The sequence below is a fragment of the Tetrao urogallus genome, assembly GCF_951394365.1.
Source record: "Tetrao urogallus genome assembly, chromosome: 5".
In the NCBI taxonomy this organism is placed as follows: domain Eukaryota; kingdom Metazoa; phylum Chordata; class Aves; order Galliformes; family Phasianidae; genus Tetrao; species Tetrao urogallus.
Window position 1 is genome coordinate 58,484,854 of NC_136818.1, and position 18,864 is coordinate 58,503,717.

At 39.6% G+C, this 18,864-nt stretch overlaps 1 protein-coding gene across 1 annotated transcript; it reads left to right on the plus strand.

Annotated features, from left to right (window-relative positions):
- Positions 1 to 551: 551 nt before the first annotated feature.
- ENO4 (enolase 4) lies at positions 552 to 17,158 on the plus strand (the record flags this gene model as incomplete). The annotated part of the gene is made up of 14 exons (XM_079535740.1): positions 552 to 686; positions 1,717 to 1,845; positions 2,690 to 2,880; positions 3,729 to 3,862; positions 5,655 to 5,821; positions 6,024 to 6,155; positions 7,506 to 7,571; positions 8,247 to 8,309; positions 9,175 to 9,342; positions 11,190 to 11,315; positions 12,923 to 13,118; positions 14,049 to 14,116; positions 14,676 to 14,793; positions 16,983 to 17,158. The coding sequence occupies 14 exons, from the start codon at positions 552 to 554 to the stop codon at positions 17,156 to 17,158; spliced, it is 1,869 nt and encodes a 622-aa protein (XP_079391866.1).
- Between the last annotated feature and the right edge of the window lie 1,706 nt (positions 17,159 to 18,864).

Genomic DNA, 18,864 nt, shown 5'->3' on the forward strand with positions numbered 1-18,864 from the left:
CTGAGGTCCACACGTATTGATTTTAGAGCCGAGGAAGCTGCGGCTAACAGCTTTTTAAGTATCTCCATTTTCAGTTACTTCAACAAAATTACCAATGGGCAGCGTAACAAAGTGAAAGTTTTCGCAGGAAATCGCAGACTAAAAATGATCATTTAGGTTGTGAAACGTTTCTTTTCATCGAAAGTAAAGGGCTTTTAAAGGCAGCTGCGTTTTGCAGCGCTACCCTCACCAGACGTTTCACAGACCGCAATCTGTCTCTCTTTCAGGACGATAATCTTACACAGCTTTGTTGTTCGGAGACTTTTAGAACTAAACAATACCTGCTCATAACCAGTCGGAGAAGGAGGAGCAGGCAGGCAGCCCACGGTTTTAGGCAAAGGAACAACACAACGCCCCGAGAAGCAAATGCAGGACGCACAAAGCTCAGCATCACGGCCAGCCCGCCGCCCGCCTCAGGAGCCCGGCTCGCCGCCGCCCCTCAGGGCTTTCCCGCCTAGGGGTAACGGCCGCGAGGGCGGCCCCGCCAGTCTCGCGAGAGCAGCGGCCCCGCGATGGAGGCTGATAGAGACGAGCGGCTGCGGCGGGAGGCGGCGGAGTACTACCGAGGCCACCGAGTGCCGCAGCGAATGGAGGAGGCGCTCAACACCCTCTTCCCGCTGCGCCCCGCGGACCTCTACGGGGATTTGGTACCGCGGAGCGGGGCGAGGCGCGCAGGCGCTCCCCGTGAGGGGCGGTGGGGCGGGGCTGAGCGCCGCTGCCTGCGGAGGGCGGGGCGGAGCGGAGGGCTGGGCGGTGTGTGTGGAAACGTGACAGTGTTTGCCGTCTGCGAGTGCGCCGCCATCGCCCGTGGGAAATGGAGCTGGCGCTGTTCGGGCTTTACTGGATGTTCGGCCCCTGTTGCTTCCTGGTTCCTCGTGAGCCATAAGCTCTGTCGAAAGGATGAAACTGCCAAGAAAGTCTGTAACAAGCCTCACGTGGCAACGTGATCTTTTATTTAAAGCGACCCTGGTGTTCATGAAATACAAATGAGCCCCAGCTATACTCGCACAGCCCGTGATGTCAGTGCCAAGCCCACTGCAGACCTTGCTGGATAAATAATTCAGAGCGCTCTGCTCGCAGCCTGAAACCCCAGGTTTACAGCGCTGACCTCAGAGCTGCGTCACTTCTGCGGTAACGCAGCACGTCGCACAGCTCTGCCTGCGTTTCTGAGGGTTGTTCTTTTCTGGAATCTTTCCTCTCTCCTGACACATTCCACACTAAGAGATGCACTTTTTTTTCAAGATCTTATCCACAGATAAAATAATTACGGTATATCGACTTGCTGCATGGTGAGAACTTTCCCGTGTGAAGCAGATTTCACAAGTAGCAGGCAAATAACACAACTGTTTTTGTTATATAGCGTAAATCCAGTTAAACCTTGGATAAACACGTTTTCTAGGAGGCTATGGATGTATTTAGTGATACCCATCACTGACTTTGCAAAATAAAACACATTTTCTAACCTGGACGTGGTTTTGGACTTCCAAGGCTGAGATTTGAGTTGGATCTGTTCCCTGGAATGATTCATAAGCAGATACTGCAGACATAAACAGGAGTATGTTTGATATTGGGGTGAATAAATGGATTTGCTCAATGGTGGACATAATTTGCTACACAAAATAAAAACCTGTTTGCGTAGAAACTGCCTTCTAATGAGTTCTTTCTCTTTCATTTAAGGCTAACTACTTCTCTAAATTTTCAAAAGCTCCAGTCGTATGCAAACTAGCTGGAAGAAAAGTTCTTGATGGAGTTGGTCAACCAACATTAGAAGTGGAAATATATTGCACAGTGAAAAACCGTGAGAAGGTGTGAGCTGCTCCTTCCTGATTTATTTAATAAGACACTGTCAGGGAAATGTACTATTCTACTCATATCCTAGTGAGCATTTTATTTTGCAGCTTTAGTGAATGGATTGAATCCCCGTAACTCACCAGTTCAGTAAATAGTGACATTAAAAAAAAAAACAGTTGTACAGTATCCACAAAGAGTCGGTGAAGGAACTTCTTTTCTTTGAGCCAATATGCTGATGTGGGTGATAGTTCAAACACCTGCTGTTAAACTTTGGCTCTTTTCATTCTTGATCCCTAAAGAGGAGACAACGTAAAGAAATTTAGTATAGTTTCAAAAATGTTCACAGTATGCAAAGTTAATACCATTAATGAAGGCAACTCTGTGATATTTGTAAATGATGTCTTTATTAAGTGAGTTTTGTTCATCCTTCTGTGGTACAGAAAGATAGGCTTAAATAAGACAATATATACATGGTCCTGAGCCATGGCATTAAACATAAATGCCAATGAATTGTGGTACAACAGGCTAAAAGCAACTGCAGTAAAAGATGCCATGACCAGAGTGTGATCTTTAGAATTAATCTGTTCTGATAACAAAATGCATATGTAAAGCAGATCTCTCAAAAGTTTTTTTCTTAAGTAGTTATAATTTAGATTGAGAAACTTGAATAAGGTCTGTGATTACCGAGGTGTAAGAGATCAGGAAGGAGGTGCTGGATCAAAAAAAGATCAGCAAAGTGGAGCAGACGGATTTGCAGATGGGTACTTGTAGCATTGATAAGGACATCTACCTCTTAATCTTTAAGAAGACATTTCCAAGTGAGAGTTAGTGTTTTCAGTTTTTCTGTATTATTTTGCAGAGGATTTGTTCTGCTATAATTTCTTCTCATTATCAAATACCTGAGAATGCTTTATCTGAAACAACCGAAGCTGATGAGAAAGAGAGAAATGATTCTGTTACCACTGCTGTGGAATGGGTGAATGAATCTCTAAACACAATGATAAGAGACTGGAAGCCTACTGACCAATGTGAAATTGATAAGATGCTTGGGTAAGCCTTGCATAGAATTTCTACTTTTTTAAGCTGCTGCAGAACAAATCATTCATTTGAAATACTATTAATTCATACTTTAAGTGAAAAGCATATACAATAGTTAATGATTTTTAAAATATTTTTGCATATTATGTACATTATATTATATGCTTGGCATGAGAAGGCCATTCAGATATATTGCAGTGTATGATTTCCTGCTGATTCATAACTTTGATATAAAAATTATGCCATTTCTAATAGGAACTTATGCAAATTAGATTTAGACTACTAAGGTGAATCTGGATATGATTTCACTGCATTGTTTACATTACTGTATGTAGCTTAGATACTCAGTCTGTCTGAATTGGGTGGCTGTGACCATGTATGTGTGCAGTTTCCATTTCATGCAGGCAGTTGAACTCAGCCACTCCGGGATTGCAAGCAGCTGCCTGACGTGCACAGCTGACCTGCTGAATTAGCAACTTAGAACAAGTTGCTACATGTCATAAAGTCATGAAGGGTTTACCACTGTACTTGGTATGGGTCATACCAAGTGAATGGGAATCTTGTACACTAAGATTATCTTCAAGATCGTGTATACAAAGAGCTCACTTTCAAACCAGTGCAGCCTAAAAATCACGTGCTGAAGACTGTTATTCTTGCTTGTGGTTCTTGTTGTTTATTCAGTGTTGCAGATAACTGTCAAAAACAGGAATTTACTGACTTGTCCAGCTTCACACAATCAGGGCAGAATCTCAAACAGACGCTCTTAATCCATCTCCAGCATGTTCTTCAGCCAGTATAGCGTGCCTCCTTTGACATGCATGACAGTGTTTTGAGCCACCAATCTTTGTTCCTTTTCTCAGTGAATACTTTTCAAAAAAGGAAGAAGAAAAAAAAGAAATTGAAGAGGAAGAAGAAGATGACGACACTGTTTCCGTAACTTCTTGTGCTCCATCAGCAGTGGCACAATCTGGGCAAAAAAAGGAAGCAAAAACAGGTTTTTGTTGATTTCCTTGTAATATTTCCTGCTATACCAAAATTGACAAAGATGCTAAAACACTTCCTGCAGTAATCTCAGAGGTGCTAAAGACTAATGTCACCTGTTCAGAGAGTTAGGTTAGTCTGTCCCAAATCTTCTTCTTTCTGCCCTTCTTCCTTCTGATCACAGCAGTTTCTACTTCAGAAATAGAGAGGAAAATACAGTTTTGTCATCATTCGCTTGCATTTATTGAACAGAGTTTCTGCCTTTGTTTTATGGTTGGCTTAGACAGGAGGTTATTACTCTTCAGAATGAGGAATAAGAATGGAGGAGGATGCAAATGAAGAATAAAAATGAAAATGATAAAGAAAGAAAGAATCATAGAACTGAAAAGGAAAATGGAAATAGTTTGAATATAGAAGTTGAAAAGAATTAACAGGGGAAGGAGGAAGGGAAAATTGTGGCTAACACTGACAAAAGGAGGAAATAAAGGTGAGAAGTAAAAGAGAAAAGAGGAAGGGGATGAGATGGGAAAGACAGGCAGGACAGGGTGAAAAAGAAGGAAGGAGATAATGGAACTGAATAAAAAATGGTGCAAGAGTAGAGAAACAGAATTACTATATAGGGGGAAAAAAGAAAAAGAAAAAAGGCTCAATATGTTACCTCCATATGTAGAGTATCCTCAGAAAAAAAAGAAAAAAAAAGATCTCCTGTTTTCATTTACTGGAAGTCCATTTTGGCAAATTATCAGTTGCTTATCAGTTTAGTTTGAACTGTCATAAACTACTTGTAAAACCTCCCAACTCATGTGTTCAACACGTGCACAATAAGTGCACCTTTAACCTGAAATGGAACATCTGCAGCTGTCTGTTTACCAGAGTGTCTCAGTACTGGGTTACTGATGTTCTCTGTGTGTAGCTCTTTATCCTCAATGTAAGAGGTGTAAAAGTTGTATGCAAATGATGTTTAATCTAATCAGCATATCCACATAAGGTCGTGCTGGGCATCTTTTGTTGCCTACCATAGTTGTATGCTGCAGTATTTAAATATTTTATTAAAAACTTCCTCAGAGAAGGAAAATGTGTATATCGTTCTTATTAGGACCAAAGCAGTTGCTTTGGTTGATTCACAAAAAAGTACCCACTGCATATGATTTCAGTTTCACATAGGTGCTTGCTGTACATCTTAGCAGGGAAGGTAATAATAGTGGGAACTGCTGGGCTTCAAGCATTTTGACAAAAGTTATTCTACTGTGTCTGAAAGGGAAATAAGTTCCTTTGAAAATTTAACAAGATTTTAACAAGTCTGTGTGTGTGGAATATTTAAAAGACATGTTCTTTTGTTGGAAAATCCAACTCTAATAGGCCTGCAATTTTTTTCATGCTCATTATTAGAAGGAATCAAGTACGTGTACTCCCAATCAGCTTAGAATGTGATATTCCAAGTCATTTATGCAAAAGCTGAGCACATAAGGAGAGCAATAAATACCAACACCAAAAGCCTAAAAAATGATTTGACAATACGCCATGTAAACATACATAAATTTCAATGGCTGAGAGCTCTGCATTTGAAACACATTTGAAATCAGAGTGAGGACAGGTACTTTACTTGTTTGTAAGGTCATTTCATATACAGCAAGTGACAACATTAAATTAAAAAGCTGTCGTTTTTTGTTTGGTTGGTTGGTTTTGTTTTTGGAATACTGAGTGCACTGCTGAAATGTGAATACTGTATTTGCTTGCATAACCCTGGTACATAAGCACATGTTTTAAGGCAGTAAAATATTTAGCTACTATTCTCTGTCTTTCAGGGAAGAAGTCAAGTATACAGACAACAATCCCACCTGCAGAACCCAGTGAATCAGTGCTGTGTGGCAGCTTAGCCATTGGGGGAACGTCGCTCGCTGTAGCTAAGGCTGGTGCCTCCATTAATGGCATCCCATTGTACTTACACACTGCACTGCTGAAACGCAGTCAGGTACGTGTGACTTCTGTCCTTTTGTTTATTCTCATTGCTACAGTTGTGAAGTTGGGGATCTCTCATGAAACTGGCAGTGGATAGTCCTCATAAAATACTTTCTTAAGTAGCGGGCTTTGAACTGGCCCCTATGCCATACTTAAAACGTACAGTTAATGATTCTCTTTCTAACACTTCTTTCACTTGCCGCTCTGAATTACAGGATTCACCTAAAGAAATGACTTTGCCACTTCCAATGGTTACTCTGTTGAGCTGTGAAAAATTTTCACCTTCAAAACTCAAATTAGTGAAAGAAGTTATGCTCATACCACCAGTTCAGTTATCGCTCAAACAGGTATTGTTTTGTTGGGCTTTTTACTAATATATTCTATTTTTTTAATTAATATATCCATTACATTTCATATATGTGTGAGCAAGTACATAGATCTTTTCAGTAGAAACCTTAGGAAGCACATCTTTCATTTTCTGTTTACTTGTAAGGCCCACGTTTGAACATTTTTTAAATTCTGTGTGTGTTAGGATACCAGAAAAAAAATCAGTGCATTGAAGGAGATACAGAAATCTGTTACAAAACACTTGAGTCTTTTCAAAAATGTGACTTTACATTCCTAGGTTAGAAATAGTACTGGTTATTTGTAGCACATACAAAACAAAAACACCAACAAATTCATAGCAGAGCATACAATCTTTGAGAATAAATTGCTTTAAAAATGAAGTTGTGAAGATAGAAGGGAATACAAAGCAGAATAAAATCTATTCAAGGGGCAGGAAGGATGGATGAGACAGACTGGGTCAGCACCCTCTTTTTGTTTAGCCATATGGTGCATTAAAGAATGTATCTGCACAAGATGCCTACATTAGGGCTGTGATTTCTATTTTGTATGCTGGTGACCTGAACAAATAGCTGAGTTCGATTCTTTCTTCTTCCTTTTCCTTCAACTTTTCAGCACTGTCACACAGAGCTCACAATAAGGTTACCAATTCTGTACTTCCCAAAGACTGAATTCCTCCCAGTGCTCAAGGGAGAGCAGCGGGCTGTTTGCTGCAGCGCAGTAAGCACAGCAGTTCCTCCTGTGCTGATACGTTGTCAGCTGTGACTGACTTCTGCCCCCTTCAGTTTTTCAGCTTTCTTTTACAAGCACAGATAAAGGAAACTTGAAATGTGATTTACAAAGTTGGCATTAAACTCTTCCTAACTCAGCTGAAAACAGTCTTGTGTTAAAAGTAGAGGATTTTATTGGAGTGTTCCTCCATTCCCTAGTTTCAGAAACAAGGACAGCATTTCTTTCCTCACTGTCTGGAGACGTCAGTTTGGTCAGTTTTCAGTTAAGGAGTTTTGGAGAAATGCACAGCTGTGGACACTCCCACTCCTTGGATATTAGGCAGACCAAGATGTTGCTTACTTGTTTCGTCTGGAACGGGTTGGGTTTTTGTCTTTTTTTGTGGAAGAGACCACTTTTTTGCCATCTCATTAAATGGCATGATCAAATATTTCTGATCATTCCACTGCTACTGACTGTTTAGTTCTGGACACTCAAAGGAGGGAGACTGTGCTTAGGATGTCTGTAATATATATATTTTTAAAGACTTTGTATTGAGGTCTGTGTTTAGAAGTGCTCTGATTCAAGCAGTTAGAATGAAGTAATTTATCTTTCTTTTGAAGAATAATGATGTTTAATTTCAGGGCATAGAAAGAGCTCTGGACATTCAAAAAGAAATGATGAGACTGCTGGAGCCTGCAGGGAAAGCGGTACAGTAAAAATGTTGTTAATGTGATGTACTTCATTTGGCCTTTCTATTACTATTGTCTGCTTAACCTTAAACATAGAATATTTCGCATGTTATCGTTCATGTTTAGTCTCACTGCACAGAACAGCTGTGTCTCCCTGACAGATGAATAAAACATTGGGCATTTAATGATCTAACGTTAATGAAGATAGAATAAAACATTGTTTTATGTATAGGAAGACTTTTCTATTTCAGTACATATACCAGGAAAAGTCTGCTAGGGAAGAATAAAATCATGTATTGTTCAAAGTAGTATTATTGCAGTAGTTGAAAGCTCAGTATTTGCTTTTTGCAAAGTCAGGTTGTTAGGTTTCTTCTAATACAGGGTCTGGATTCTCACCTCTTAGAACCTCTGCATTGTTGATAGTCACAGTGAGAATGTTTTGAAAAACAGGTGATGTTTGGGGTGGTGCCTACATAGAAATAAATATGTGAAATGAATTACCACCACAAAATGAGTTAATTGCTTATCGTTTCCTTGTCTTGAATATTATTTCCTAAATTAAATGTATGCAATCTCTTCAAACCAAAATTTGGTCAATGCATTTTTATTTTTTTTAATCTGAGGTCTCTCTGTCGTTTTTGGACCTTTACGTGCCATTGTTTCATTGTTTCTGTCTTCCTTCAATTCCAACAGCCCAGTCCTCACCTAGCAGACAGTAAGAAAGGCAGAGCACGTAATAAAGAGAAGCAAGCTCCGGTAAGAAAGGACATTTTAAGTCTTCAGCAAGATACTAAAAACTGAAGGGAGCCAGAATGTTCTTAAGAAATGAAACATAAATCTGCATTACCAATTTGGAAAGGTCAATGCAAGACTTTTTAATACTCCCAAACCCCTATTTCAAATAATAATTTGGATTCTTCTCACTATACCTTCCCTTCCTGTGGAACAGTAACAGAAAGGGGGAATACTTCCAGAACCTGGGCATTTTTTCTGATACAGAAAACCTATCAAGTCATCCAGCAGAGCATTTTGTAGGCCTGTTGCACTTGCAGTGTACAAGCACCTCTGTTCTTGTAAGCCCAGAACTGCTACCTGTGAGACTTGTGTATCGTGCTGCTTCCTCAACACTGGAAACGGAATTTCCCTCTCAGTCATGCTGCACTGAATTCCCAGTTGCTGCTTGAGGTTATAGATAATGGCAGATAAGAAAAAGCAGCTAAAGGGCAGCACTCACAATAGTAGCAGGGATTATTTGATGTGACTCAAACGATCTTTTGTAGTTCTGTTGTTTCTTTATTTCTACTTCAAAATCCATAGTTTATAGAGGAGTTTTCAAAATAGTGGGATGGAGATGCCATGCTGGCTTTACTTCCCATGGTGAGATGATTAAAATATTACCAGATAAGAACTCCTGCTTTTGTGGAGTGTACGAAACACAGGATGAGAAAAAGTTTTCATACTTTGTAAAACCTCATTCATAGAGCTGTCCTTAAAAATGCTAACGTTGTTTTGGAGAACAGATTTATGCATTGATTATTGAAGGCAGGCTGTAATGACGGTGAATATGAATGTAAGTTTTATATATTTGTAAATAAATTGATTATTTTTGTTTTGCTTTCAGCCACCAGCCTTAAAAAGAGTATCACACTTAGGCTGCCTAATAACGGGATGTGATAATCTAGAGCAACCTCTCCTCCTAATGCAGACAGCTTGCAACAATATAGGTCTGGAGCTGGGAAAAGATTTGTATTTAGCAATTAATTGTGCTGCTCATGAATTAATGGACTACGTAAGTTACTTCTGCTGCTTATTAAAATAGCTACTTGTTAACACTTCACTATTGCAATGCAGACTCGCCCAGAATCTGTTGACTTTGTTTTCCACAAGCAAAGAAGTATCTCTGCCTTTATAAACTCTGTTTGAATCAGTGCTACAAATTCAGCAGATGTGCTATTGGATTGTAAGCAAAAGGGGCAAGCCATGCAGACATCCGTTTTGTTGCCCAGTGCAGAGCTGGCTTGTATTCCTCCTGTGCATACTGACACACCTCGTGTGGAAAAAGGCTCAGTGGAGCAAGGCAGCCTCTCCTTACGCCCTGCATCCTGCCTACAAAAATCTCTGCTGCTTTCACAGTTTAACTTTTATCATATCAAACAAATGGATCATTGTAAGCCGCCCTGTGTCAGTCACATTTATTCCTCTTCTCTGCTTGTTTATTTAGCAACATTTTTCAGATGAGTCTGTGTTAAAGGTAGCAAACTTTCCGTTCAGCAAACCAGCTTCCTGTCACAGAACATCTCAGGTGATTTTGAATTGCAGTAGTAGGCAGCAATACTGTTATGTTCCGTTCACCACGCAGAGTAAATTAAGTAATTATCTCAAATTAATCTTCTATCTATCTTGTCTTTAAGGATGAAGAGCAAGAAATTATTTATGCAAATATACTTCTGTAATCCCTTTGCACCACTTGATGCTTATTTCTCCCTTTTATTACGCTCCATCTCTTGACCTTTTAGTATATTTTTACTACATTACTGCTTACCCGGTAACATTTATCTCACTGTATACAGCATTCACATGCAGTGATTATATTTCAAGTTCTCTATTTGGTGCAGTTTATTCATCTCCAGCTGAAGTCTTAAAGTTGTAAGCCCTTGTTCTGAGATCAGTCAGCTTTTTCTCTGAGCAGAAAAAGAAACTGGCTGCTCTCTGTGATTTAGCACTGTGTGACATTTAGGCTGTCTGGGTACACTGTACTCACAAGATTAGCACAGGATCCTCTCTGTTGCTTTCCTGACACTTTCCAATGAGCAGCATCTTAAAGAATTATGAGTAATTTAACTGCTGCAGTCAATAAAGCAGTGTTTTCTTTCTGGCACAATTTGATAGTGTACTCATAATCCCTTAATAATCCTTCTACTCGTGTGTTATGGTTTATGATTGCCATAAAGATGGGACTGGTTTGAAACGAGCTTTTATTTGGTGGTGCTGGGTTGGCTGTTCTGTGTGTGTGGGGGGGGGTTGTTTGTTTGTTTGTTTTGGTTCTGTGTGCTGGGTTTTTTCCTTGGGGAGGGGTGGTGTTACTTTGTGTTTGTTTGACTGGATTTGTTTCCCTATGTTTTTGTTTTTCATTGATAATTTTTTTTTCCCTCTTTTTATTTTTTAGTTTATTGGAAATGGAAAAGCACCAAGGAAAGGCAGTGTCTTATTTTTGAGTACTGAAGGTGTTCTCCTTTTCTCATAGCAACATTTCCCCTATGCAAATAAGGACTAAGAATTAACTTTCTTTTTTTTTTTTGGAAGTGAAAAGAGATTTTTTCATGCAAGATTTAATAAAAATATCAAATATTGATAACTTTATGACAAAGTTGTGTAAAACTGACAGCGTTGCCTAGGAAATGCTGAAAGAGATCCGCCTTGTTTTGGGAATGGTGTATTTGGCACGAGCTGACTGTTACTTCAGGCAGAGATTTCCATAATAATGTTCACCCAGACGTAGAATAAAGTAAGCAGAGTGAATGTGAGCTTACTGAATCCAGTGCCCCAGTGGAGATATCAGGGTCCTGTGTGCTTATATTAGGACTGGGTCTAATCGAAGAACTGCCATTCTCTTATACTTTATCCTGTACTTTCTAGGTGAAAGGAAAATATGAAATACTTACTGGAACATTCAGAAGCCCTGATGAAATGGTCGACACGTACATGGAACTGGTTAATAAATTTCCTTCTATTATTGCCTTAGTAGATCCCTTAAGGAAAGAGGTAAGAGTTTGTGTGAAACCACTGAACTTTTCATGCTTTTACAAAACGTACCAAAAATGAAGCTTCTATTTTCAGAGAGGCACAGAAACGCCAGTATAAAAAAAAGCATGCATTAATTCATTTGCATATATTTAATTGACTATAATTCAAGATACATTTTATGTTTGAGCTAATTCCTGATAGAAAATAGAAAAAATGACACAAACAGAATATGGGCAGCACAACTACTACGAGAAAATGCTAATTCTTCCCGATTCTTCTTGCTCAAGCACTGTCATATTACATAGTACATTTTCCTTCTTATGAAAACAAGTAATACAAACTGTACTATAAAATCAAATTACAAAATTCACGTGGTACATAAATGATATTAAGTGGAAGAAACTAAAAATTCCTAATAGCTGTACAGCTGTACATTCCTTAGAACCATTCAGAAAACTCACATAGCTGCTCGCTCCCCTGCCCTGTTTCAAACTGATCCCCATATTCCAAAACACTCGGCTATTCCCTGCTCCTGCTGGGGCTGCAGACCTCCTTGCAAATTCTTCTGAGGAAAACAGGAAAATGTGAGGAAGGATTGCTACAGACAGACAGTGCTGTGAAGGAAGATGCCTGTCCTCCTCCCCCCGCAGCACATCCATGAAGCTAACCCAGGCCACGGCTTTGCCACAGATAATGAGGTCCTTGAGGATTACTGTGGTACCAATTCAGCAATCCACCGCCAGGTAGAAGAACACCTCAGTGGTTGAGTTTAAACATTTGGCCACGTGTCAGACCTCCATTTTCAGTTACCTGTGGGCTTGACAGCTTTACGGGAACAGAGTCCTGTGTGTATTGCATACTTGCAGCTGCACATTTCAGTCTGATCCACAGACCAAGAATTATTGGTTTCAGAATTATTAACTTGAAATTATACATGATTTTAATGTGAGAACTTTGCATTCTGTGGACACAAAGAAAACAAACATATTTTTAATTTTTTTTTTTCAAATTATTTATATACTCCTCTCCTCTGTTTATCTTTAAATCTCAGTACCAGGTGGACAGTGCATTCAAATTAACAGAAAGCCTAAAAAACTGGAGCTTTGCTGGAAAGACAGCGTTGTATTCCACAGTTCCCTATGGGTCAGTCTTGTAGGTCTGATCATCCTCTCCTGATATACTTTACTGAATCTATGGCTGTCTCATCCCTTTATATTCAAACAGATATAATGACACTTAAAATATGAACACAAGAATGAGTGCTCTAAATAATAGAAAATTGTTTTGTCATCCATTTAAATTAAATGCACCACAGGAAAGGAAATTAAAATAGCTAAGCCCTACAGTTAGTTTAATTTGTAGTATTTCAAACTGTCCTGCTGTGCAACTATCTTTGATTAATTCCAGGTACCAATTTTTGTTTTCTAGCAAAATCTTAAAAGCCAAGCAAAATTGTTATATTTTCATAGAAAGAGATTCAAAATATAAAATGTATCTTTATATAGAGAGTAGGATGAAATCCAAACAAAACTTTTCCAGTTTTAAATTGTGCCTCCCTCCTGAGTTAGAGTTTTCATTCAGTTTGGTGTTCTAAACTTCAGGTATTTGCTTGCTTGTTTATGCAGGACAGACAGCAATGGAATAACTTGTGTCGTGCTCTTGGTTCCAAATGTTACCTGATTGCTGAAGATGCTGCCACAAATACTTCCAAGCTTAAAACAGACCAGAACATAAACATACCGATGTGCAGTGGTGTTGTCCTAAAATATGTTAATCAAACCAAGGTATCAGACCTCGTCGAACTGACTGCACGTCTGGATGGTGAGTAGAGAGGGGAAAAGGCTTGCCTGCAAGCCCTGCAAGTCAATAAATCATGTTGCAACACCTATAAATATTACATCTTTTGATTTAATCAGCACCATTTCTATTTGAGTTTGCTTTTGTCAGAAGAAACTGAGGCATGTTCTGTTCACAAATCTCTCGTTCAGGAGCCTGGAACGGGGCGCGGGCTGAGCGAGTGCGCTGTGTGTGCTTGGAATGCGGATGCCCCTGGGCACTGCAGATAAGAGTCCTGCAGTTCACTGTCAGAATTAAAATGAAACAAATGATACAGCTGAGGAATTTGAATTTTGCTTAATGTTAATAATCAAGAAATGCAAACTAGTCCAAAACGTTGAAAAGGGTGCTTTGCACATTGCTGAGCCGTTATGCTACAAGTACCAGAAACTTGTGCTTTTTCTTACATAACATTTCTTCGCACCATTTTTTTGTTCTGTTCGTCTTTATCCCCAAGAAATAGATGGACAAATTTTATATAATTTCCTTCTCCTTATTCCCTCAAAAATTCCAGAATCGCTACATCCAAGTGAGTAAATAGCAACTTAAACATTTCATTCAGTCACGAGGGTAAACTCCTTTTCATAGTGAAGAAAAATCATTACTGTAGGAAAAAGCATGTTTAAAGAAATAGAACAGCCCCCTGGTGTGTACCATACATTACCGGACACAGCAGCTAGAGGCAGGTAGGATGGGATGTTAGATACTCCCTTATTCGTGCTGAAAATAAAAGAAAACGTACCATTAATGCCATAATTGTGGCAAACCGGAATCGCTTACATTTTCACGAAATGAGTTTCATTTCATCTTAGCCCAGTGGAAAACAAAACACAAAAAGAATGCAAAATGTAAACAATTTCTGTCAAATTTATAAAATATTTACTAATGAAGGTTGTTCACTGCTGTTACATGTAGGTCAAAGACGTGTTACCATATTAGGAAGTCCAGATGGAGAATCTTCTGATGATAGCCTCGTGGATCTGGTAAGTACTGAAAGCTATTCATTGCAGAATTGCCAAAACACTGCTTTTAACATGAATTATTTTTTAGGAGAAAGCCTGTTCCTGTGTGAGAAAGAAACATTTTACAAAACGGTCTTTTTCTAGGGTTGTTTTTTTCCCCCACAGAAAGTTAATCGTTGAGTGTAAAGAGAAGATGCAGGAAATTTGCCAAAGCAGGGAGTAAATTCACGAGGGCATATGATCTATTTGGTTGCATTCGTTTATAAGAAAGTGAGTGACTTAAAACATTTCTGAATGGTAATAATATTATCTATAAAGTTGTTAAACAGTGATATATTTAGGCTTCTTGTGTTAAGGCTACCTTTGCAAATAAAATTCCTCTTTGTATGCCAGTGAAAATTATTGTTTGCATCCAGCAAATCTCTCATCGAGAGATGTTATTTCTACTTAAAGGAGGTTTATTATCTGTAAAAAGATAAGAAAATTGTTAAGTTGGGAGCAGGGCACCGTGTATAATTACTACGAATGACTTCACTCCCCGAAGCAAATAGGTTTAAAATACGCACTTTCTCGTTTCAAGGCTGTTGGACTGGGTGCCAGGTTTGTCAAGCTGGGAGGTCTTTCCCGCGGAGAAAGGGTGACCAAATACAACCGCCTTCTTGCTATAGAGGAAGAACTGGCCAAGAATAGAACGCTACGTATGAGCTTCTTTCTTACTTTGTTTTCAGCTTGCAATGAATACGGGAACAAAGATTGGAGGGAGAATGATTGAAACCGCACCGCAGGAGGGAAGCGAAATCAAAAGACTATAAATAAGCGCTGACAAAAAAAATCCTAGGATAGCACTTGCCACAATGTACATTGTTGTCCTAATGGATTATCTGTTTACTGAATGTTAAAATAGACCCCTTCTTGAGGAGTAGCCTACATTAAGCCTTTTTCCAGAATTAATTGGTAGGAGTCTTGAAGCCCACAGTGCAAAAGGAACAAAGCAAAAACCAAGCATATAACACTCCAAAAAGCTGCCAGAGTGGAATTTTAGGCCAAATACCCCACATTTCCCCTAAGACCCTAAATATATATTGCTAGCAAAACTTCATTTCACCATCCTTTTGTGTGTTACATGTACAGCAACATGTGTTTGGAAGGCTACGATTGCATGGGTAAGTACTAAATAAATCCAAGAAGAATCCAAGTTGAGGATGCACATTCAGCCTTAGCCACTTGTATGCATCTGCCTGCATTTCTTAATCTACACCTTCTGTTTACACCATTTTATACAGTTAAATAGTTAACTGTTCATTAGAGCCATTTCTTACCTGCTCAGGTATTAATCAAGACAGGATAAAGGCATACAGTCATGGGGGTGGGAGGGCAGAGAAAAGGGGTGGCAGAAAGGAAGGAGAGAGTTTATACAAATTCATTATAGCTAAGTGAAGGAAAATGAAAGAGAACTAAGTCATCTGATCTTGTTTCTATTGTTATTATTGTTTTCTTTATGTTCTATACGTGGAATAGCAATGTTTGACAGGTTTGACAAGTAATTTTTAAAGAAATTACTGAAAATATTTCAAGTTTGGGACATCTTTCACTTGCTCACATATAGTCATCATAAAAGAAAAAAAACAAACATACACAGATTTGTTTTGATGAGTTCCACAGAAGGTGTTTTCAAAACCAAGTCATAATAATTACGAAGAACGATGACCTTTCACTGCCTTAGCAATATTAATATATTCCCTATTCAAATGGATATAGTCTAAACAAAAGAGCTTGAGTTTGACATGTTTAAAACTGTATCTCGTGAAATGAAATAGCAACAATTCCTGAAGCTGTTAATCATTTGGCAGAAATGAAATCCAGTAATTAAATCAACAGCAGGGAAATACTGAAATAGCATGTCTGAGCTGCATACCAAACTCTTCATTTGGCTGGGCTGCAAGCTACAAAATGCACTGGAGGGCTGAGCACGGAGGTCTCAGTAAATGGCTCGTGGATGGAAGGTGACATTGACCCATCAGGAGTCCCCCCAGGACTGACTGAACTGGGCGCACAGCTGGGCCCAGCAGCACTGCAGCTACAGGGAGCCAGGCTCTGCCTGCTGCCTTCCCCTGTCGCTGTCAGGCTCTGGGATTGCACAGAACTCTCCATCTGCTGCAGCCCCAATGCTGATGCTGCATTTCAGCCCCCAGGTACACTCGACAGGCAGACGAGAGCTGCTCAGAAGATGAAATCAGGGATTGGCCAGCTCTTTGCTAGGAACTCAGAGATGTGACCTAGTCAGTGAACGGGCAGGCTTTGTATGCATGGCCAAAAAAAAGAATAATCTGTAGTGAGTGTGATGTGATTGAGGAAAAATAGCAGTAAGGAGAGAGGTTAAGTGTCAGAAGCAACAACTGAACCCGGGCTCATCTGAAGTTGTTAAGAGACTGGGGTTGAGGAGGAAGGAGGCACAGGCAGACAGTGGGAACTTTTGCAAGAACATCAGTGCAGAGGAAGATGGATGCTCAAAGAAAGGGCAGCCAGAGCGAGGGTAGTAAGCAACAGGGAGGTGGTATTTGAAGAAGGAAAAGCAATAAATATCCCAGCTCAGGCTGTTGTGAATCATAGAAGGGTTTGAGGTGAAAGGGACCCAACAGCTCATCCAGTTCCAGCCCTTCTGTGGGCCCAGGCACTCCATCTTCCTGCTCCACGTCCTGACCCTGTAACCGAAGTGCAGGAGCTCTGCTCCTTTGGTTCTTAAGACCAAACCCTTAGTGATGTCTAAAGACTGATGTAAGCACTATCGGGAAGTTTGAAAAGAAAATTTAAGTGCATCAGAGAACATTTCAAGGAACCAGATTTCAGTAAAGATAAGAACAGCCTTCTTCATTCTCTTCTACTGCAGGGTATGATGCAAATTTTGAATTTACTGATTTTGATGAAGAATCACAGCCAGAAAAACAACAGCCTGAAGTCCTTCCTCCCCCACAGCAGGATTCAGTGCCTTCACAGCTCTCTGTGCCAGCCCTGCAGGGTCACAAGGTGCCTCCTCAGCTCCTGGAGAGCAGCACACTGACCTAAGTTGCCCAAAATAACTGTCAGGTAAATTTCTAAAAACTATTTTTGTAAGGAACCCATACACGGACTGTTCTTTAATCCATTTATTTTCCAGCACCTCAGCTAAAATTTTTTAAAAGCATTCAAATATTCATTTCTCTTTCCCCAGGAGACCATTGCTTTCAGCTGAAACCAAGTTAACTGAACACTGACTGCAGTTTGGAAACACCGCAGAATTCTATGCTGTATTTACAAATGGACAAAACAAGTACCTCTGTGTTAACTTCAAAACTAAATGTTTGTTTTGAGACATCTCTCCACACAAAGAGCAAACTATTGACAAACAGTAAAAAAAAAAAGGAACATTTTACAAAAAACAAAGGCCTTGACTGTTATGCTGCTCCATCCCCCCCACACAACCCTCAATGCTGCTCTTAGATCTGGCCTACAAGGGAAATGTTGCTCCAGTTCTAGCCAGCTATCAATACAAGTGCATCAGTGCAAACTCCAAATGTGGGGCACAAAGCTGCAATTTGCATCACTAGGAAGCTCACTTCAGTCTGAAGCAAGGAATAAACAAGTCAACTTCACAAGGTCTGGGAAACTTGTCAGTAGTCTTTTTAATAAGCAACAGTGAAAAGATAAATAAATTATCTTGTAGGTAACAAAGAGTTCACATAAAAGAAGTATTTTTTTTTAACTTCTGTTTCTTTTTTAAATTTGAAAATTTGAACATATATAATACAGCAGTAATAATTCAAGGAAAAATACACATATAAAACATTGCATTTTGTATTCAGTGTAACAGATACGTAAGTGAAAAATTAACCACCAGAACCACCACTACCCTCCAGAAAGCAAAGTATCAAATCAGGAGAGACAAATTTCCCCGGGCTTAGGAATTAAACACAGGTCAGTAATTAGATCAAATCCAAGATTATCTTAGCAAACATGCAAAAACACCAGAAGAGATGTCAAACCACCACACTCGCTACTATCACTTTATTTGGAGAAAAAGCACCAGACAGTTGCATGCAGAGCCAAACTAACAAACTCAGAACAGTCATCCTCCAATACTATCACTGTTTCAAATCATTAAATGAAAAATAACCCAAGTGCATTCAGGTACGTGGCCACGGCATTTCAGTTACACTTCCTTAGGTTTGCATTTGTTCCCTGATTACATTTGTTTGTTCATTATAACAGAATGAAATACCCTGTCGGATTTTAAAAGAAGCTACAGTGGAATGTGAACTGGCAGCGCAGCAAATCAACTCTGCACCCCTCTGCCTACCTTCATAGGAAATCAGGGCTGAGGGAAACTGGGAGCTGTGTTACCAAGTACAGAAACCTAAAGCGTTACCTACAAGAGAACTGAATGCCCCACTCTGTATTAGGACCAAAGCAAAGGATTCTCTGTTGATGCTACAGGGTTTCACCTGGGAGTTCTCTAACTGTTGACTCCAAATGAACTGCAATCCCAGAATGGCTGAATCCCAAATGCAGGAATTCCGAGAAGCCCACGATAACTCATTCCTGCAGCAGCACATGCAGACTTCAGCTACATCTGTACCAAACTGCTACATGAGACTGAAAGAGAAACCAGGAGATAAATCCTCATTTGAAGAGGTGTTCATCCAGAAGAGAGCACCGCTCTCTATCTGCAGGCTTCTGGACTATCATTACCAGAAGGTACCAAAACTGCACACTGTGCTGCCTCCATCTCTGGG